This window comes from Peromyscus maniculatus, chromosome 23, assembly GCF_049852395.1.
Source record: "Peromyscus maniculatus bairdii isolate BWxNUB_F1_BW_parent chromosome 23, HU_Pman_BW_mat_3.1, whole genome shotgun sequence".
NCBI classification, from domain to species: Eukaryota; Metazoa; Chordata; class Mammalia; order Rodentia; family Cricetidae; genus Peromyscus; species Peromyscus maniculatus.
This window is the reverse complement of record NC_134874.1, coordinates 50,808,011-50,826,588: the sequence shown is the minus strand read 5'-3', so window position 1 is coordinate 50,826,588 and position 18,578 is coordinate 50,808,011. Positions and strand designations below refer to the sequence as shown.

The window sequence follows — 18,578 nt, the reverse complement described above, 5'->3', positions numbered from 1 at the left end:
AGCATTTTGAATTATAGTATGGTTATAAGCACTTGTTAGCCCCCTTTAAATGTTTAATCCCAAAAACCAACATTAAAAAAAAAGTCAGCCATGGTGGCATGTGCTTATAACCTCAGCACTAGAGAGGCAGAAACAGGAAGATCTCCAGAGTTCATTGGCCAGTCAGCTATGAGAAATCCTGTCTCAAAATAATGGTGGACAGCACCTGAGAGACAACATCTGAAGCTGTCCTCTGGACACATGCTTCCACTTGCAAACATGAGCACTCATACACATATGTAACTGCATACATGAACACACACACACACACACACACACACACACACACACACACACACACACACAGAACTCACAATTTCCCTGGTTTTTGCTTAATATAGAAAATCTCAAAGCCACAGCCCCATGCAGACCAACCTGGATATCACATAAAAAACAGTCTCAGATAATTTATTCCAAATTTTAATATAAACAAGTAATTAGCCTGTATTGTACATGCAGAACAATTTCAGTCCCTCCCCTCACCTCACAAAAAAAGGCATATTCTGTACATGATGCTACTTGGCTCTTGTAGGAAAACATCATTGTGTTTTGGGTGGGTTTTGTGTTTCTGAGTTTTATGCAGCACTGTGGCACATTTGATCCCACACTGCTTACATATGGGGTGTAGCTACCCAAGCACATAACGGGGCAAGGAGCAGCAACTTTGATACAAAGGATAAGACCCAAACAAACCATTCCTGGACATGTGCATGGACACACACACACACAGTTGAGGGCCCTTCCTTCCTTCTCAAATGGTAACAAGAATCCCAGGTTCATGATCCAGTTTTTAACATATTTTTGTTTTGTTTTGTTTTTATAATGGCCCACATACAGATAAAAATTTGACCAGAAACTGATTCTGGACCCTGACTATTATCAAGTGGATCCCCATTTCTTGAGGATAAATATTTCTTGAGTCATGGCCTCTTAAAAGACCATATTACTTTGTGTAGTTTAAACAGCAAGTGATAATCTGTTATCCCTATTCCCCAACCTCATCTCTTGTATAAATTCATATTCTGAGGAACATTCTGGAAGGTTTTCTAAAATGGCTCTACCCTATGTGTGTCATTTACACAAAATCAGCATTATTCTTTTCCCATGTCCAACAAAACCATAATTTTTGAAGAGTCTATGTTCTCAAGAATTCACCAGCTAGCATCCAGAACACAACCACCTATCATGAAGTAGAAAAACCATTGCTAGAATGACAGCCACTCATTTACCAAGACTGCCAATAGGAACCAGATTTGCACAGTGATGCTGCCCTTTGGCCAGTGTTAGAGTAGACTTGAAATAAATGTATTGTCCTTAACACAGTCATCAATATGTCCTGGTAAGATAACAAGGGTGATCTGTGCTTGTCTTGGTGGCATCACTCCCGACAGCCACAGAAATAGACATGCAGCTCTCCCCACCAATCTCCACATTCTCTCAATTTGTGCTCTCCCCCTCTAGCTAGCCTCAGATGACAGGGAAGCATCCAGAAGGGCTCCAAGAACACGAGCACTTCCTGGTGTGTGCTTGCTGTCAATGAACAGACAGAGGACACGTCGGCTAGTATCCTGGAAGAAATGACTCTGTGGCTCTCACCATGATCATAAAAAGGGTTTTAAAATAATGAGACACACAAGGAAGTACCAACATAAATCTGGTTTTGTCGCTTTATCTCTCTCTCACCCATCACTACAAACTCTCTGGATAGCCATGGTTTTCTAGGTCCCAAGGTTCTTTTCTTACAAAGCTAACATCTTCTGAAGCCAAAAGTATCATGGCCCAACGGCTACTTGTTTCCTGCCCAGCAAAAGTCGATATCAAATGGAACTGGTGACCAAGTCCTTTTTCATAGGGTTACCCCACGTTGGCACCTCTCTCCAGAGAAGATGGAGAAAGTGAGTTTTCAAGGACAGTGTCCTAAAGTGAGCAAGAATGGTGAAGCTTAAAAACAGGTGCCATGCTGGGGCCCTGCCTTGACTTCCAGAGTTCTCACAACCGCACAGGGCCAAACAGTGTCAGCTCGAGGTCAACCAAACCCCAGCATAGGGTTCCTTTCATTGCTTAAAATACGTTCAAGAAACTGATGGGTTTTAGATTAGGGTTTCCCCCAAATGCCCTCATACTGGCTTTTTGTGTAGGAGGTGACCACAAACACCCAAAGCCTCATACGCCTGAAAAGGGCAAGGAGGAATAATGGTTAGAGAACCCCGAGTGCCTTTGCATTCATGTCTGGGGACTTCATGTGACGGCGGTGGGTGCTGGCTCACAGCCTCATCGCCTCTCATCAAAAGACCTGAGATGAGGGGCCTCACAGAGGCTAAACCCAGACAGACTGAAGAGCAGCTTGTGTGAGGAGTGTGCATCAACAAACAGGCTCTATGCGGAGGTTAAGTTCAGGAGACTATCAGCAAAGAGAAGAATCTGGGTTCACAGGAAGGCTCTAATTTCTTCATCCCAACTCCCTCTCTCAAAATTTTTCCTAGTCCCTGGTATTCAGAAATCAACTGGTACACAGCTCCCCAACTCAAAGCACGATCCAGCCTCGACGCCTGTTACTGAACCTCATCCTAACAAGACAGAGGTAGACTGTGCTGTGAGAAATAAAAACATGACCCACACTCACCTGTTTTTATTTTTCCTTGATAAAAAAAATGTTACATGCACACCATTTTTTACAAAAGTGATTTTCAAGAGTGATTTTATATATTAAAATAAATACTTTCCCCAGTAATATAAGAAAACCTTTTGAATTAGAAAAATGTGGAAATTCCTGCTAGTGTAGCATCTGACCACTACAAATTTACTGTGAAAAGGAAAAATAAACAACAAATACCAGAGCTCCATGTCTTCCATTGATGCACAGACCCTCTATTTACAAAGTGATCTGGGTGAAAAAACTGTGACTCTTGCTTCTTGTACCAATCACTGAGTTCCCTGGTAACATTTTTATGTCTGCCATTTTTCTAATACAAACTGGACAGTAACTGGCAATCAGGATTTGTGTCTACTCATGTTCTCAACCAAGAATTAAGAGGGTTTGGGGGTGGACCCTGGGTCTTTATCTCACATCTCCCAGAGGAGAGGGATTTCAAATATTTGTGGGGAAATGCACACAGGGAAGAATGTGTGGGAGGATTCTGAGCCCCAGTCCATGAGTTCACCATGGTTGTTTGTTTCTTTCACTTGAGCAGCTGTGGTTTTATGCAAAGAGAAGAAGCTGTGGGTTCACATCCTTTCACAAGTTCTTAGCGGTGCGAAGAAAGTCTCTGATGTTGCCTCCTCCAGACTGAGGCAGACTCAGGAGCCACACCTGGCCTGAGCTGAGGTTCCTGGCACCAGGAGCAGCTGTGGGAGGTTAGTGTGGAGGATAGGAGATGTCCCAAGGGCAGAGGAGACCAACAGCTATCCCAGGGCGCATCTCCTTTATATATTGCTTAGTGTTCTCAAAGTCCATCTGTGTCATTGGTCTTTGGGATGAGTTTGCTGTGTTTAATACAATGACTGAACAACATGTAGGCCTTGAAGAGGTGAGGTACACAAGCAGAGAAGAACCCAAAGATGAACACAGGTGTTCTGGAAGGCCAGCTCAGCTCCCGGTAACCACCAGTTTTTCCAAGCAAGAAACATCCAGTTCATCTTGCTAGCAGAACCAGTCAAAAATCCAGTTTCTCACAAACTCCACAAGACCTCACCATGTCCTGAAGGGCTAGCAGCTAATGTGGTATAATTCTCAGAAAAATGTGTGCTTCAAAGACCAAACACAGAGGCGACTCCCGCACTGTTCTGTCTCCCCACACAGGCAGGTGTGCCCACTTCCCTGCTCACAAGGAAATAATAACTTATTAGGCTCATGCCAGAGATTCCTTAAGCATTAAATATGTTACAAATATATTCTCAAAATTGTCATCTGACTTCTACTTCCCGTGTGTGTGTGTGTGTGTGTGTGTGTGTGTGTGTGTGTGTGTGTGTCCTTTGCTTTGTTTGGTCTTCCAAACACCCCTGATGAATCCAGACCAAACGGTCCTCCCTCGGTTTTTGGAAAACATTGCCAAAGGGAAGGAAAGAAGACCCCTGAGCAAGACTTCTGACTGACTGAGAAGGACTCTGGAGGGACAGATGCTGAGTCAGTAAGAAGGAAGGACAACGTGAGGTCACCTACTCCAAGCATCAGGAGCGTCCTGAGCCAGTCCCCCAAGCATCTGTCCAGATAACATTTTACATACACACAACCCCCACCCCACCCTGTGTGCTCTAACCTGGACACAACACACACACAAATGCACACAAGTGTGCACATGAACACACACTTAGGACTACACACCCTTTCCCAAAATAAAATATGAAAGCAGCAGCTATTGGTCAATTTGAGGAACTGATTTTGTGAATGAGAGAAAAAAAAAACAAACTAAAATAAAATCCTTCTCTCAGATTAATGAAACCTTCTCAAAGCCCAAGCTAGAACAGGGTTCTGGGTTGGGCTGTTTGTTTTTGTTTTCTTCTGTCTGTCTCTCTTTTGCTTTCTGACTTGTGCTCCATAAATAAACTCTGTCTTTGACAACTAACTGTAACTCCGACACTAGCAAGAAAAGAAAAACGCCTATAAAAACAGATGCGCTCTTTCCATTGATGAGGAAAACAACAGCAACAACAGAATCCTGGTTTGAAACCGTGGCGGGGGGAGGGGCAGAGCCACGGAAAGCCCAACCCCTGGAGGGTCACAGTTAGCCCTCCGCGGGCTTGCAGGGTTGGCAATCACACGTGGTATTTGTGGGTCAAAAGACAAACAGAAACGTGTATGAGCTGTCTCTGAGCTCAGTTTCACATCTGGGTCGAGTCCTGATTATCCTGAGTTTCCTGGAGGCGGTCAAACTAGAGAAGAGTTTAAAAACAGAAAGAATCCTCCCCCAGCAGGTGCTGTTAGGAAGGGTTTGACCTGGGCAGGGTGAGCACGCGCCCATTCTTCTTGCCCCCGTTCATGTGGGTGTACGGGATGTGTTCGTCATAGGTCCGTTTAATGCTCAGAGAGGACCCTCCCTCCCGGCTGCCAGCCTCTTCCCTCTGACAGTGAGAGGACCTATCCAAGGGGACATTCTCCATGTCCTCGAACTCCATCTCCAGCTCCTCACTCTCAGGAGCCTTGTTCTCGTCGCTGTAGAAGAAGGAAACTTCTGGAAAGCTGGGGTGGAGGTCATCCTTGAGCAGGTTGACGATTTCCAGGAAGGTTGGCCTCATCTTGGGGTTGAAATGCCAGCACATGCGCATCAGGTCAGTACTGCGGGGACAGGGACCAGGGTGGATGAGTCTCGATGTTGAACTAAGCAGCTCCCTCCTACCCCGCCCCACCACAGACCGCATCCAAGTAGAAGGAGCCTTGGCTGTGGCTGCACATATGACGGCCAAAGCTGGACCAGCAATTCTTGCAGGACTGGAAGACAGCTTTGAAAAGCAAGCCGGGAAAACTCAGTAGTGAGGCCTGTCATCCCAGCTCTCGGGAGGCTGGGGTAGGACGACCATAAATTCAAGGCCTGCCAGGTTAGGGTGACTTTCAGACCAGCCTGGGCAACTTAGTGAGACCAGTGCCTCTAAATTAAAAGTACAAAGAGGGACAGTGCTCAGTGGAGGAAGAGGGAGGGCAGGGGAAAAGGAAGAGAAGGGGAAAGAGAAAGGAAAGGAAATGATCAGGAAAGAGAGGAGTGGGGAGGGAGGAGGGAGGAGGTGGGGGCGGGGAGGAGAAAATGACGTAATGGAGCCCAAGAAGCTGTCAACTGGGAAAAGAGCCCCAGCTGGGGAAACTTTAGAGGAGGCTGGGCTGCCAACGTGCTGTGGGGGTTGTCTTGACTGTCAACTGATGTGGGGAGATCTGGCTCTGTGGAGAACATGCTGGGCAGGGGCTCCCACACGTCACAAGACTGTGGAAAGCAAGCCGCCGAGACAAACGAGCAAACATCACACACTTCTCTCTGCTCTGACAACGATGTGCCATGACCAGCTGCTGCCTACTTTGACTTCCCCATCCGTGACCCAAAGAGATCCTTCCTCCCCTTAATCGCTTTTGGTCAGTTTTTACTATGGTAACAGAGGTGAGAAACTGAACAGGCATTGTATTGTACATATTTATCGCCTTCCACATTCCCAGTCTCCTGTGCCTCAGGAGCCGTGTGTTTTATGCCCCTGCCTGGAGCTGCTTGCTGAGGCTTACCTGTACCCGACAGCCACACTAGGCTTAAAGACCCTTCAGAGCTGGTATCTTCATACGTCAAAAGAAAATGTCAGGAGGGGCCTTAGTCACAGAGCCAGCCTGGTGGCCATGCAGGACTGGGGTAACGAGTGCCTAACGTCACACAAGCGTCCATTTCTCATCCTTACAGACGCCCCAAGACGCCCCAGAGACTCTACGGGAGCCGAGGGCGTGCATTTTCATTTTGACCTTCTCCTTTCTCCCACGTAACTTGCCCTAGAGCAAATTTCAGACCTTGAATCAAATCTGGGCCCCTGCATGTGTTTATAAAGTTTTATTGTCACAGGGTATTGCGCTGTTTCTCAGATGCGCACCCAACACTGAGCTGTTGACGCAACAGTGGTTCAAGGTACGGCTCCGGCAAAGTGGCCAGGTCATGAGGGCACTAACCTAGTCGATGCCTGAAACCATCCACGGAGTAAGAGAATCTCTAAGAGGAGGGGCCTTGCTGGAGGAAGTAGGTCGCCAGAGGCACGTAGATCAGGGGTGTGTTTTACTTCCAGTCTCAGTCCTCCTCTTCTCCCTACCACCCTTGGCCTTCTGCCTCGCCACGGCCCTGAGCGGCTGAGTCAAGTGAGCCACAGTAAGGATTTCCTCCTTCGAGCCGAACTTCTCAGGCATTTCCCGGCAGTGACCGCCAGTGTCCATGGCCTCATCCATATGCAAGGCCTATGGCTGTATTCAAGCCACGACTGCACAAGGCCATCGTGCTATCAGTATTTATAATAGAGCCTTTAGGGAAAGGTTGTGAACCTCTGCCCTGGGGCTTAGGTTCCTTTCCAGTGCTAGGATGACAAAATGTCCCAATAAAGGACACCTGGGGAGACAGAATCGATTTGAGCTCCCAGGCTGCAGTCCATCAGACTGGGGAAATGAAGGCAACGGGAACCTAAAGCATCTCGTCACGTCCCATGCGCAGCCACGAGCAGCCAGAGAGTGAGTGTGCATGCCTGCTCAGCTTGCTGTCTCCGCTTCATACAGTTCAGGTTTCCCTGCCTAGGAAATGGTGTCACCCACAGTGGGCTGGTAGGTAACCTCAGTTAACATAACCAAGACAATCCCCCCCAGACATGTCCACAGGCCAGTGTTGCCTAGAGTATCGGTGATACTCTCCTCCCAGACAATTCTAGATGGTGTAATTAAAACTAATCATCGCAGGTAAATTCCCCAGTTCTCAACCAGTCACAAACTGGTCTGGTTAGGAAAGGGCCTTGATGAGGCAATGTCCAGAAAGCTTTGAATGGGAAGAGAAAAGACAAGACGAATGTAAGCGTGCACATGAAGACACGGATACGAACACAAACACGGCAAGGTTGTGGGAGATGGCTCACTCAGGAAAGTGCTCGCCCCTCAAGCCTGAGGACCTGAGTGGGGCCCTCAGAACCTACATAAAAATATACACGTTTACAATCCCCGCGCTCGGGAGGTAGAGTCGGGGGGGGGGGGGGGGGGGGTGCTGGGGACTCAGTGGCTGGCTATTCAGCCTGGCTGACTCAGTGAGTGCCACAACCAGGAAAGCCCCTGTCTCAGTGGAGGTGAATGGTACTTCTGAGGATGATGTCCTCTGGCCTCCACGTGTATATACAACAGGTATGCACAAGCGCATCTAAAAAATTTTAAGGAGCAAAGAGATGGCTCAGTGGTTAAGAGCACTTGCCCCTCTTGAAGATGACAAAGGTTCAGCTCCCAGCACCCATGTGTTGGTTCACAACCACTTGTAAGTCCAGGTCCAGGGATCTAACACCCTCTTCTGATGTCCTTGGACACCAAGCATGTAAGTTATGCATATACATACATACATACATACATACAGGAAAACACTCATATACTAAGATTAAAAATAAATCTTTAAAGCAGATTTGATGTGCAAATGTATACATGTAGACTGCATGACACATGCAGAGGCATAAATAATATGTGAACATAAGCACATATGTAGACACATGTGAAAATGTAAGTGTGCATCCAAAATGCAATATGCAAACACAAGCCTATATGTAAGGGCATGCTATACAAACATACATGTAGGCATAAGGCCTGTCCCCCACACATATATACCTGGGATATACAGACACAAAACACATATGAACTGCAAAGCCTTTTGAATAAACTCATGCTCTCCACCTCTTCTTTATACTTACAGTCTCTCAGGACAATTATCAGGTGGCTCCAGATAGCCTCCATCCATGACAAATTTCAACACCTGTTCGTTAGACAGGCCTTGGTAAGGTTGCTCAGCCAGGCTAGTGATTTCCCAAAGGACCACTCCAAAGGACCTGCCAATGACAATTGAGAACAGTTAACAAAGAAGCCAACGAAACACACACACACACACACACACACACACACACACACACACACACACACACACACACCATCTCTCTCTCACATTCATTCATACCTCCTTTGCCTTACTAGAACTTGGTTGTCCAACTAAAAAAACAATTGACAGACTGAAGCAATAGCTCAGCTGGCAAAGTGCTTTCCATCAAAACATGAGTACCTCAGTTCAGTGCCCAGAACCCAAGTAAAGAGCCGGATGTGCAGGCCAGCAAGATATCTCCGTGGGCAAAGGCTCTTGCTGCCAAGCCTAATGACCCGAGTTAGATCCCCAAGGACCCTTATGGTGGGAGGAGAGAATTGACTCCTATAAGTTGTCCTTTGACCTCCACAAATGTGCTATGGCATATTCACCTCAACAGACACACACAATCACGCATCTATCTATCTACGTGTGTGTGTGTGTGTGTGTGTGTGTGTGTGTGTGTGTGTGTGTGTGTGTGTGTGTGTGTGTTTTATTTAAAGTGGGGCTAGCTGGGGAGATGACTCAGTGGCTTATGTGCTTGCTCCACGAGTCTGAGGATAGAAGTCCAAATCCCCAGAAAATCATGTAAATGCCAGGTGGGCAGAGTAACCTCGCTGTAATTCCAACCTCAGAAGGTAGAAACAAGGGATCCCTAGAGCAAGCTGGCTAGCAAGAGTAGCCATTGCATTTTGACTAGCTCTGGGTTTGATTGAGAGACCCTGCCTCAGTGAATAAGGTGGAAGAGCAGCCAAGGATAATTTCTGACAGCAACCTCAGACCCCTACAGGCGTGAACACACACATGAATGCATGCTTGGTATGCATACACAGGCAAACAATCATATACACATACACATGAAAATGGGACCAGGTCGGGGGGTGGGGGGGGCAGGGAGACTAGGTGTGGTGGTGGTGAGTACTAGTAATCCCAGCACAGCGGAGACAGAGACAGGAGGATCCCAGAGATCTCTGGCCATCAAGCCTAGCCAACTTAGCAAATTCCAGGCCAGTGAGCGACACTATTTATAAAACAAGGTAGATGGCACCTGAGAAGGAACTATGCCCAAGGCTTTCATCTGCCTTCCACATGGACACATGTGTGTGTGCTGATTTGCACACACAGTGTGATATATTGCTGTGGTTGGTTTAATAAAGAACTGAACAGCCAATAGCTAGGCAGGAGGTACAGGCAGGATTTCTGGGGAGAGAAAGGAAGAGGAGGAGGAATCAAGAGGCAGGAGAAGCCAGGAGACACAGAAAGGAAACAGGAGGTAGAAAATGAAAGAGAGTTAACACCATGTGATAGAATGTAGATTAATAGAAATGGGCTAATTTAAGTTATAATTTAGTTAGGAACAAGCCTAAGCTATAGGCTAAACTTTCAGAATTAATAAGAAGTCTCCATGTCATTATTTGGGAGATGGCTGGAGGGACAGAGAAAGACTCTTTACAGGACATGAAAACACACACACACACACACACACACACACGTATGCATGCATGCAACGATTTACATTATAATTCATAAATTCTTCTAAAATCATTCTCAGTCAATACATAAGGATAGACATGTAAGAGAATCCAGAACGAACCACCTTCATTTCAATATGTGAAAGGCAGGTTTCCCTCTACCACCTCCTGCTGACCACATTAGTAGGACTCCTGCAGAAGTTCAATCCCAGTACAGACATCCACCCATGCATGCATAACTCACCACATATCAGAAGAGGCGGTGAAGACTCCATCCTTCAGGGACTCAGGTGACATCCACCGCACGGGCAGCAGGCCCTTACCCCCTTTCCGATAGTAATCTGTCTCGTAGATGTCTCTCGTCATCCCAAAGTCTGACAACAAACAGATCACATGTTTTCAGTTCATCATCCTAGCATGGAGTGTAGAACCACTACAGGGGGGTAGGCAAATTCACCAGGAGGGGGTTATGAGGCTGTGCCTGAGGCTGGGGATAGAGAACAGGGGCTACCACGTAAGGAAGCTTCATCTGGCCTGAAGCTCTCAACTCATCCTTCCCACCTACTCCTTCCCCAGTGTCCCAGACTTCTTTCCTTTTTCCAGCCAACCTTCTGTTCCCTCGACTCAGCTGCTCAGCCAAAAACTGAAAGCTGGGGGTCTCTTTTGACCCTGCCTTTTGCTCACATCCCCAGTGTGCAACCAAGCTCTTCTGTCTCTACGTCTCTCTCCAATGCATCTCACTTCTCATGCCTTTGCACAATCCAGGCTCACCTCCAACTCTCCCCTGTGTATCCTCCCACACGGCAACACCCCAGCACACAAGGGTGGCCCTGTGAAAAGAGTCAACCCCTTCCTGTTCCCATTGCTTTTGTTTCTTCGGGTTTTCAGACAGTTTCACATACTCCAAGAGAGTCGCACATACTCCAAGACAGTCTCACATATTCTCCAAGACAGTCTCACATACTCCAAGAGAGCCTCACATACTCCAAGAGAGTCTCACATACTCCAAGACAGTCTCACATACTCCAAGAGAGCCTCACATACTCCAAGAGAGCCTTGTCTTTGCTATGTTGCTGAGAATGACAGAAAAGCCTTTGATCCTCCTTCCGCTACCTCCCCCAAGTGTCGGGATGCATGCACCACCACACCTGGGTTTTGTGGGGGTTCTCACTGTTAATGTAGAAGGTCTTTGGGATCATAAATACAGAATCATGTCCCATCTTCCTTCAAACAGTTCATGCAGGATGTCGTCTTTGGGTCACATTCCTGCATGACTCCCATTCTTATGTAAAAGAATATCTCTCGGAATCACACATAGGTTCAACTCCCTACCTGCTCCCATAACTGTTGGAGGCGGGGAGGGTCTTGTAGGATCTTTATGGGACCTTGCCTCTTCCGGATCTCACTGGTTTTGTAGAGGAGGGGCGAGTCCTTTGAGTTATGAAGCTCTTGCAGGCCTGCTTCTTGGCTTTCAGCTCAGCCTCATATCTTACTGTCCTGGGTCCTCTCATCCTATCCACACACTCCAGCCAGACATCTAGGCACTTGGCATCTCCTTCTGCATTCTCTGGCTCAACCTTTGGTCTTGTACTAGTAAGTGTTAACTGCTGCCTGGACACAGGCTAGAGTCACCTGAGAGGAAAGCCTCTATTAAGATCGGCCTCTGGCCATGTCTGTGGAGGACTGTCTTGAGTGTTAATTGAGATAGGAGGGCCCAGTCCACGATGGCAGCACCATTTCCTTGGCAGGGACTCCTGAGCTATATGTGAAAGCTACCTAAGCATGAGCCAGAGCAAACCAAAAGCAGCATTCTTCCATGGTTTCTGTTTCAAGTTCCTACCCTGACTTCCCTTGGTGATGGATGACAAGTTGAAACAAACTCCTTCCTCCCCAAGTTGCTTTATTTATTTGTTTGTTTGTTTACTTACTTACAATAGAAACAGACAGGAAACTAGAGCAGAAATGTTGACTTCTGGACTAGGAAAGTGCACACACACACACACACACTCACACTCACTAGAGGATTCCGAGACACACCTCCAATTTTGACGGTAAAATCATGAGCAACCATGCAGTTTCGAGCTGCCAGGTCCCGGTGCACAAACTTCTTGGCATTCAAGTATGCCATGCCATCAGCAATTTCTGCTGTCATCTGAATCATTTCTTGCAAGGTAGGGGGAGGACGGCCTGGGTTATTCTAAAATCAAAACATGGGTTGCAATTAGCTTTCTGCTGCCATCTAAATCATCTCTTGCAGAGTGAGGGGAGAGGAGCCAGGGTTATGAAGTCAAAATATGGGTTTGCACTTAGCGAGGTTGGTACACTTAAGAGCAGGAGCCCTGCTGGGGACCTAGAGGCAGCTCACCTCAGCATCCGGTCGCAGAGAGCGGAGGTGGCTTTTCAGGTCTCCATGAGCCATCAATTCCATCACCACAAGTGTTGGCTGGCCCTTGGACACCACCCCAAGGAGGCGGACCTGCAGAACAAGCATGGAGGTGATTCAATGAGGGTCCAGGAATTATTTCAACTCACCATGGACTCTCTGTCTGGTGCCCACTAGAGGCTACCCTGTGCCCAGATGAAGCATAGCCAGCTCTAGTAAGGGGAAGCAAATAGACACACTCATGTATAGGTCCTCCCAATCAAATCTTATCTACTTACTGTTCCTCAGTATAGAAACCATGTTCTTACCTCCAAACTTTGCAGCTCCTGCTCTCCTTGGCCTGTCCCCTCTCATGTACACATGGTTCAGTCTCATATCTTTTAAGACTTTCCTCAAATATATTCCACAATCCTCTTCCTCTCTCTTTTTCAATTTCTCCTAGCATTTTCCCCCTAATATGCCACTCATTTATTTAGTTTGGGAAATGTCTTCCCTGCAATAGAGTATCTAAAAGGGAGGTCAGGAATCTGCTCCTACATCAGCAAGAGCAGGGCATTTAGGAGCTGATACATAGCAATATTTTCTGAATTGAAACATTCCATCCTGGAGGGAAGCTCCTTAAGACTGAGGAAGTAAGCAAAACTTACAAGGTTCAGGAAATAAACAATTCACAAGTCTAAGAAAATTCCTAAAATTTACAAGATTCATAAGACCACCACCACTTTTTTCCAAGGTTATATAACCAGTAAAAGCTCTAGGAAGAATAGACTCTCAATCTCTCTAGCTGTCTGCAAGTTGTGCAGAGAGCTCTGAGATTCCAGTTTTCATGACTTATCACTCATGCTAGGGTGGGCTTTTTGGAGATATAGCTACTTATGCTCATTGTCCATGTTCCTATAAGTAAACCCATACTCTTGCAAGTTATAATAAACTCATTGATTCACCAAGTAGAGTTCTAATGGAATCTTTTCTTTGGTTTGTCATAAATACCCTATCAGAGGTGAGTAAATTTTGTTCACCTCTCTGCAATAGAAGTCACACAAAACGGGCCCCTAAATATGCCTGATAAGGATAAAAAAACATAAGGCTCAATAAGAAATAAAGAGCCCACTCTGGGAACAGAAAGGCAGGGAAGTTTGTTTTGGCTTTGGGGAGAAGAGAGAATGGGGGCAGGTACTTCCATGTGGTTAAGGGTTACAGGGAAGCCAAAAAGAGGAAAGAAATATAATAATACAAAAATCAGTGGGAAAGTCTGAAAAGCAAAGGAAGATTCTAAAAAGTGACACAACAGTTATAGAGTTTGATTCTAGGTAAGCTGGGAAAAGATGAGGTGGAGAAGGGAGATGTCACTTTCCCACTCTGGTTTGTTTGTTTGTTTTGTTTTTCCGGAGCTGAGGAACGAACCCAGGGCCTTGGTTCCAACCCAGGGTGCTGGGAACCAAGCGCTTTACCACTGAGCTGAATCCCCAACCTCAACTTCCCCACTCTTTAGGATGGGAGGCTTAACACAGTGGAGGGTGGACATCAGTCTACACCCAGGTTCCTGGGTAGCTCTAGGGAGTGAAGGCAGAGTTATCAAGGAGCATGAAAGGAAGCCTCTGTCCAGCCCAGCCAGACTCACCACATGATGGCAGGTGAATCCCTTCATGACTGATGCCTCGTTGAGGAACTCGATCCGTTCTCGGAGACTGGCTGACTCATTGACAGTCTTCACTGCAACACGGGTCTCTGCCTCGCCCTTGATGATATCCTTGGCCTTGCCCTCATACACCATACCAAAGGATCCCTGCCCCAGCTCTCGCAGGAGGGTGATCTTCTCTCGAGGCACCTCCCACTCATCCGGCACGTACACAGAAGAAGGAAACACTACTTTTCACTTATCTACACAGCATTCTTGGCCAACCTCTTAAGGTCCCCCAGACACCTCCCACCACAACTTTTTCTTGAGCTTCATACAAATATTCAGTCATTCTGTGACTTAAGACTTCTGCTGGGCATTGGGTATACAAACCAGAACAGGACAAGCTTCTGCCACCTTCAAGGAGATGGCAGAGGCGAGGGAATGAGCTATAGCTAGTCCAGGATCCTGCTTAGAAGCACTAAGATGGTCCTGTATCCCCATCTTTCCTGTCCTGACTCCGGATTCCTGCTACTGGATGATGTCTCTTCCTGTGATAGTCAATACTCTGAATGCCATAGAATCTAGAGTCACCTAGGAGACAAGCGTTGGGGAATGTCTATGAAGGAAGCTTTTAGATAAAGTTAATTGAAGTACAAAGACCCACCCTAAAAGTGGCAGATCATCTGACAGGCTGGAATTCTGGACTGAATAACAAGTGTGCCACTCTCTGTTTCCTGACAGTGGATGCACCATAAAGCACTGCACCCTCAAACTGTGAGCCAAAATAAACCCTTCCTCCCTTAAGATGCCTCTGTCAGGTATTCTGTCAAGTAATGACTAGAAATCATCCCACTGGAGATGTCTGACCAAGTACCAATAGAATGGTGGAGGAAAGGGGTTAGGTTAACATAGACTGGGGGGAGAATTGTCTACAATGCTTAGCAATCCTTCCTAGAAAGTAGTAGATTCTCTGTCCCCACCCCCAGACTCCTTCATGGCCTTCAGATTCTCTTCAGTCCATAAGACTCAGCAAGAAGATGTTTTATAGCCCACCTTTACTGACATAAACCCACAGAGCATGCTAGGGAAGGGCATCAGGCAAGAGACCACAGAGGAGAGACTTAACCACCTGTAGCTGTGGTTACTCCTGGGGATCACCTAGACTGCTGACCAACACACAAGTGAGTGGAGTTATGTAAGGCAACAGCCTACAGGCCCAGCACTTTCATGCCCTGAAACTCAAATTTTGATTGTGCTTTTAAGAAGAAAGGCATGCCATATTATGAAATTCTTAAGAAACAGGCATGCCTTCTCTCTAGAGAGCAGTTGGGGTGGTGTGGGTGCCAATGCTAAGGAGCAGTTGGGGTGGTGTGGGTGCCAATGCTAAGTACCCACCATCAGCATCAGTTCACACTCAGTTCCGCCACCAGCAAATGTCTCCCTAGCACTCACCCGGCCCCTACCTGCCCCATCCTATCTTTACTTCCTTTTTGTTTATGTGCGCATGCGTGTGTGTATACATTTGTGTGTGTGCATGCATTTATGTGCAGGTACACATGTGTGCTCGTGCACACACAGGCCAGAGGCTGACATCAGGTGTCTTCCTTGATCACTCTATCTTCTATTTGATGCAGGATCTCTCACTGAACCTGGAACTCACAGATTAAGCCAGGCTGATGTGCTACTGAACCTCATGTCCCTGCTTCCCCAGTGCAGGAATGACAGGTACATATCACAGCACCCAGACTTTTACATAGACACTACGGGTCATACTTGGTCCTCAGGTGTGGACAGCAACATTTACCCACTGAGCCTTTTCCCAACATTACTATATCCACTTCTCTTCCCTCAGTATCCTGTTATGGCTTCTAAATTTCATGGAAGGTTTCTGGCCCTGACTTTAACACACTCCTGTGGCTGTGACACAAGGATTTTAGTCTCACATTCCAGCCTGAATATCCCAAGTGGGTGATATCAAGCCAGCCAAGCAGGTCCTGATAACAGGTCTAACATCTCATAGTAGCTGAGTCTCTGCACAAGAGCAGATGGGCAAGCTCAGCACTCAAGGGGGCTTCTCTGAGTCTCTTTGGGATGGCTTTTCCTCTTTGGGATGGCTTTTCCTCTTTGGGATGGCTTTTCCTCCTCCCTGTGATGCTGGCCAACCCTCGGATCTGACTTAACCGTGTGGCCCAGGAAACCAAGGACAGGGTTCTGGCTTCCCACAGAAAAGGAAGTAGTGCTCACCATCACTGGCACTGAGGTACTCAGGGTTTGAAGATGCATACAATGGTCCCATTGGCCCATCCGGCTGCCTAGAGGAGGAAAAGATAGACATACCATCTTGAGCATCCCATGGCCTTCTGGACACTAGAAATAGGCAAACACTACAAATCATGAATGGATTCAGGGTTCTATACTTTGTCCAACTTAGAGAAAGTGAGAGACCAAAATGTTAATCAGTGTCCAGGTTAGCCTTCATTGTCAACCTGACACAGCCTAGAGTCACCTAGGAAAAGCCTCAATTGAGGAACTGCCTAGAGCAAGTTAGTCTGTGGCTGTGTCTAGGAGGGGATGTCTTGTTAAACAGTAACACAGGGGCCCAGCCCACTGTAGGTGGCATCATGCCTCGGCGGGTGGTCTTGAACTGTATGAGAAAGCAAGCTGAGCAGGAGCCAGTGAAACAGCAAGCAAACCTTCCTCCATGGCTTCTGTTTCAAGTTCCTACTCAAGTTCCTGACTGTGCCTGTAAGTGTAAACTCAAATAAGCCCTTTCTTCCCCAGGTTGCTTTTGGTAAGAGTGTTTTGTCACAGCAACAGAAAGGAGCCTGGAACCACAAAGCCGACTGAATTTAAAGTCTGTCAGTTCTACAACGATGGCGTGATCAATGACACAGAAAACTGCTCGGCCCCGTTTAAAAAGTACCTGGCTTGGCAAAGGTACTGGCTGTAGTTTTCAAATGTGTGTGTCTCACTTAATTCTCGTCTTACTCTTTAATGAAAGGGGGGACATGAAGCTAATGCATACCTGTAGGTGAGGTGGCACACGCCTGTAATCCTAGCATTTGGGAAGCTGAGGCAGGGTGATCACAAGTTCAAGGCCAACCTTGGCTATACAGCAAGACCCTGCCTGAGAACACAGAGCAAAGACAGAACTGGACATCAACAGGTTAAACAAGATAATCCAGACTCAGAGAGACAAAGACAGCTGTAAATTACACAACAGTAAACAGGGGACAAGGAGGAGAGAGGAAGAGTTCAAGGGGAGGGAGATGACGGAACAAGAGGCTAACGGGGATAAAGACAAAACAATGTGCAATTTCTTTCATATATATATGTAAATTATACAGGTGTGTGTGTGTGTGTGTGTGTGTGTGTGTGTGTGTGTGTGTGTGTGTCCATCCCACATATGTGGGACATGAAAACAGAAAGGGGGATGATTCCTGGGGAGGAAAGAGACCAGTAAAGAAGGGGAGGAACAAGGGATGGTATATATAAGGAAGTATAGTGCTATGTAAGTATAAAAACATAATGAAACCCATTATTCTGTAAGCTATCTACAACAGTAAAACAAAATCAACCAATGTTTATGCTTCACTGTGGTCTGAATATGAAGTGATCGGACATGAAATGTGTGAACACTCAGCCGCTCTGTGGTGCTGTTTTGGAAGGTTATAGCATTTTTAGGAGGTGGCACCTTGATGAGGAAGTGTGTCACTGAGGACCGGCTTTGCAGTTTGCCAGCCCAGGCCACTTTCTGTCCTCCCTCCACTTCCTGGGTTCAGAGCAAGGGAACCACTGGCCTCATACTCCTGTAGCCAGGTCCTCCTGTCACGATGGACTGAATCCCCTCTGGGTCCTCCCTGTCACAGTGGACTGGATCCCCTCTGGGTCCTCCCTGTCACGGTGGACTGGATCCCCTCTGGGTCCTCCCTGTCACGGTGGACTGGATCTCCTCTGGGTCCTCCCTGTCACGGTGGACTGGATCCCCTCTGGGTCCTCCCTGTCATGGTGGACTGGATCCCCTCTGGGTCCTCCCTGTCACGGTGGACTGGATCCCCTCTGGATCCTCCCTGTCACGGTGGACTGGATCCCCTCTGGGTCCTCCCTGTCATGGTGGACTGGATCCCCTCTGGGTCCTCCCTGTCACGGTGGACTGGATCTCCTCTGGGTCCTCCCTGTCACGGTGGACTGGATCCCCTCTGGGTCCTCCCTGTCACGGTGGACTGGATCCCCTCTGGGTCCTCCCTGTCATGGTGGACTGGATCCCCTCTGGGTCCTCCCTGTCACGGTGGACTGGATCCCCTCTGGGTCCTCCCTGTCACGGTGGACTGGATCCCCTCTGGGTCCTCCCTGTCACGGTGGACTCGATCCCCTCTTGGTCCTCACTGTCACGGTGGACTCGATCCCCTCTGGAACTGTAAGACAAACTCAACTTTTCCTCCCCAAAGTTGCTTTTTGTCAAGGTTTTCTATCACAGCATCAGGAACTAATGCATGTTTGAACTACACTTCGTCATCAGTTAC

At 47.3% G+C, this 18,578-nt stretch overlaps 1 protein-coding gene across 4 annotated transcripts in view; it reads right to left on the bottom strand.

Annotated features, from left to right (window-relative positions):
• Positions 1-443: 443 nt before the first annotated feature.
• Insr (insulin receptor) overlaps positions 444-18,578 on the bottom strand; it is a 141,433-nt gene continuing 123,298 nt past the window's right edge. For all 4 annotated transcript variants that reach the window (XM_076560076.1, XM_076560077.1, XM_076560078.1 and 1 more), the window contains 7 exons: positions 16,300-16,367; positions 14,056-14,300; positions 12,417-12,527; positions 12,089-12,248; positions 10,296-10,425; positions 8,419-8,553; positions 444-5,311 (listed from right to left, as the gene is read on the bottom strand). In XM_076560076.1, coding sequence (XP_076416191.1) covers positions 4,957-5,311; positions 8,419-8,553; positions 10,296-10,425; positions 12,089-12,248; positions 12,417-12,527; positions 14,056-14,300; positions 16,300-16,367 — 1,204 coding nt within the window. In that variant the 3' untranslated portion in view covers positions 444-4,956. The remainder of the gene's footprint in view (positions 5,312-8,418; positions 8,554-10,295; positions 10,426-12,088; positions 12,249-12,416; positions 12,528-14,055; positions 14,301-16,299; positions 16,368-18,578) is intronic.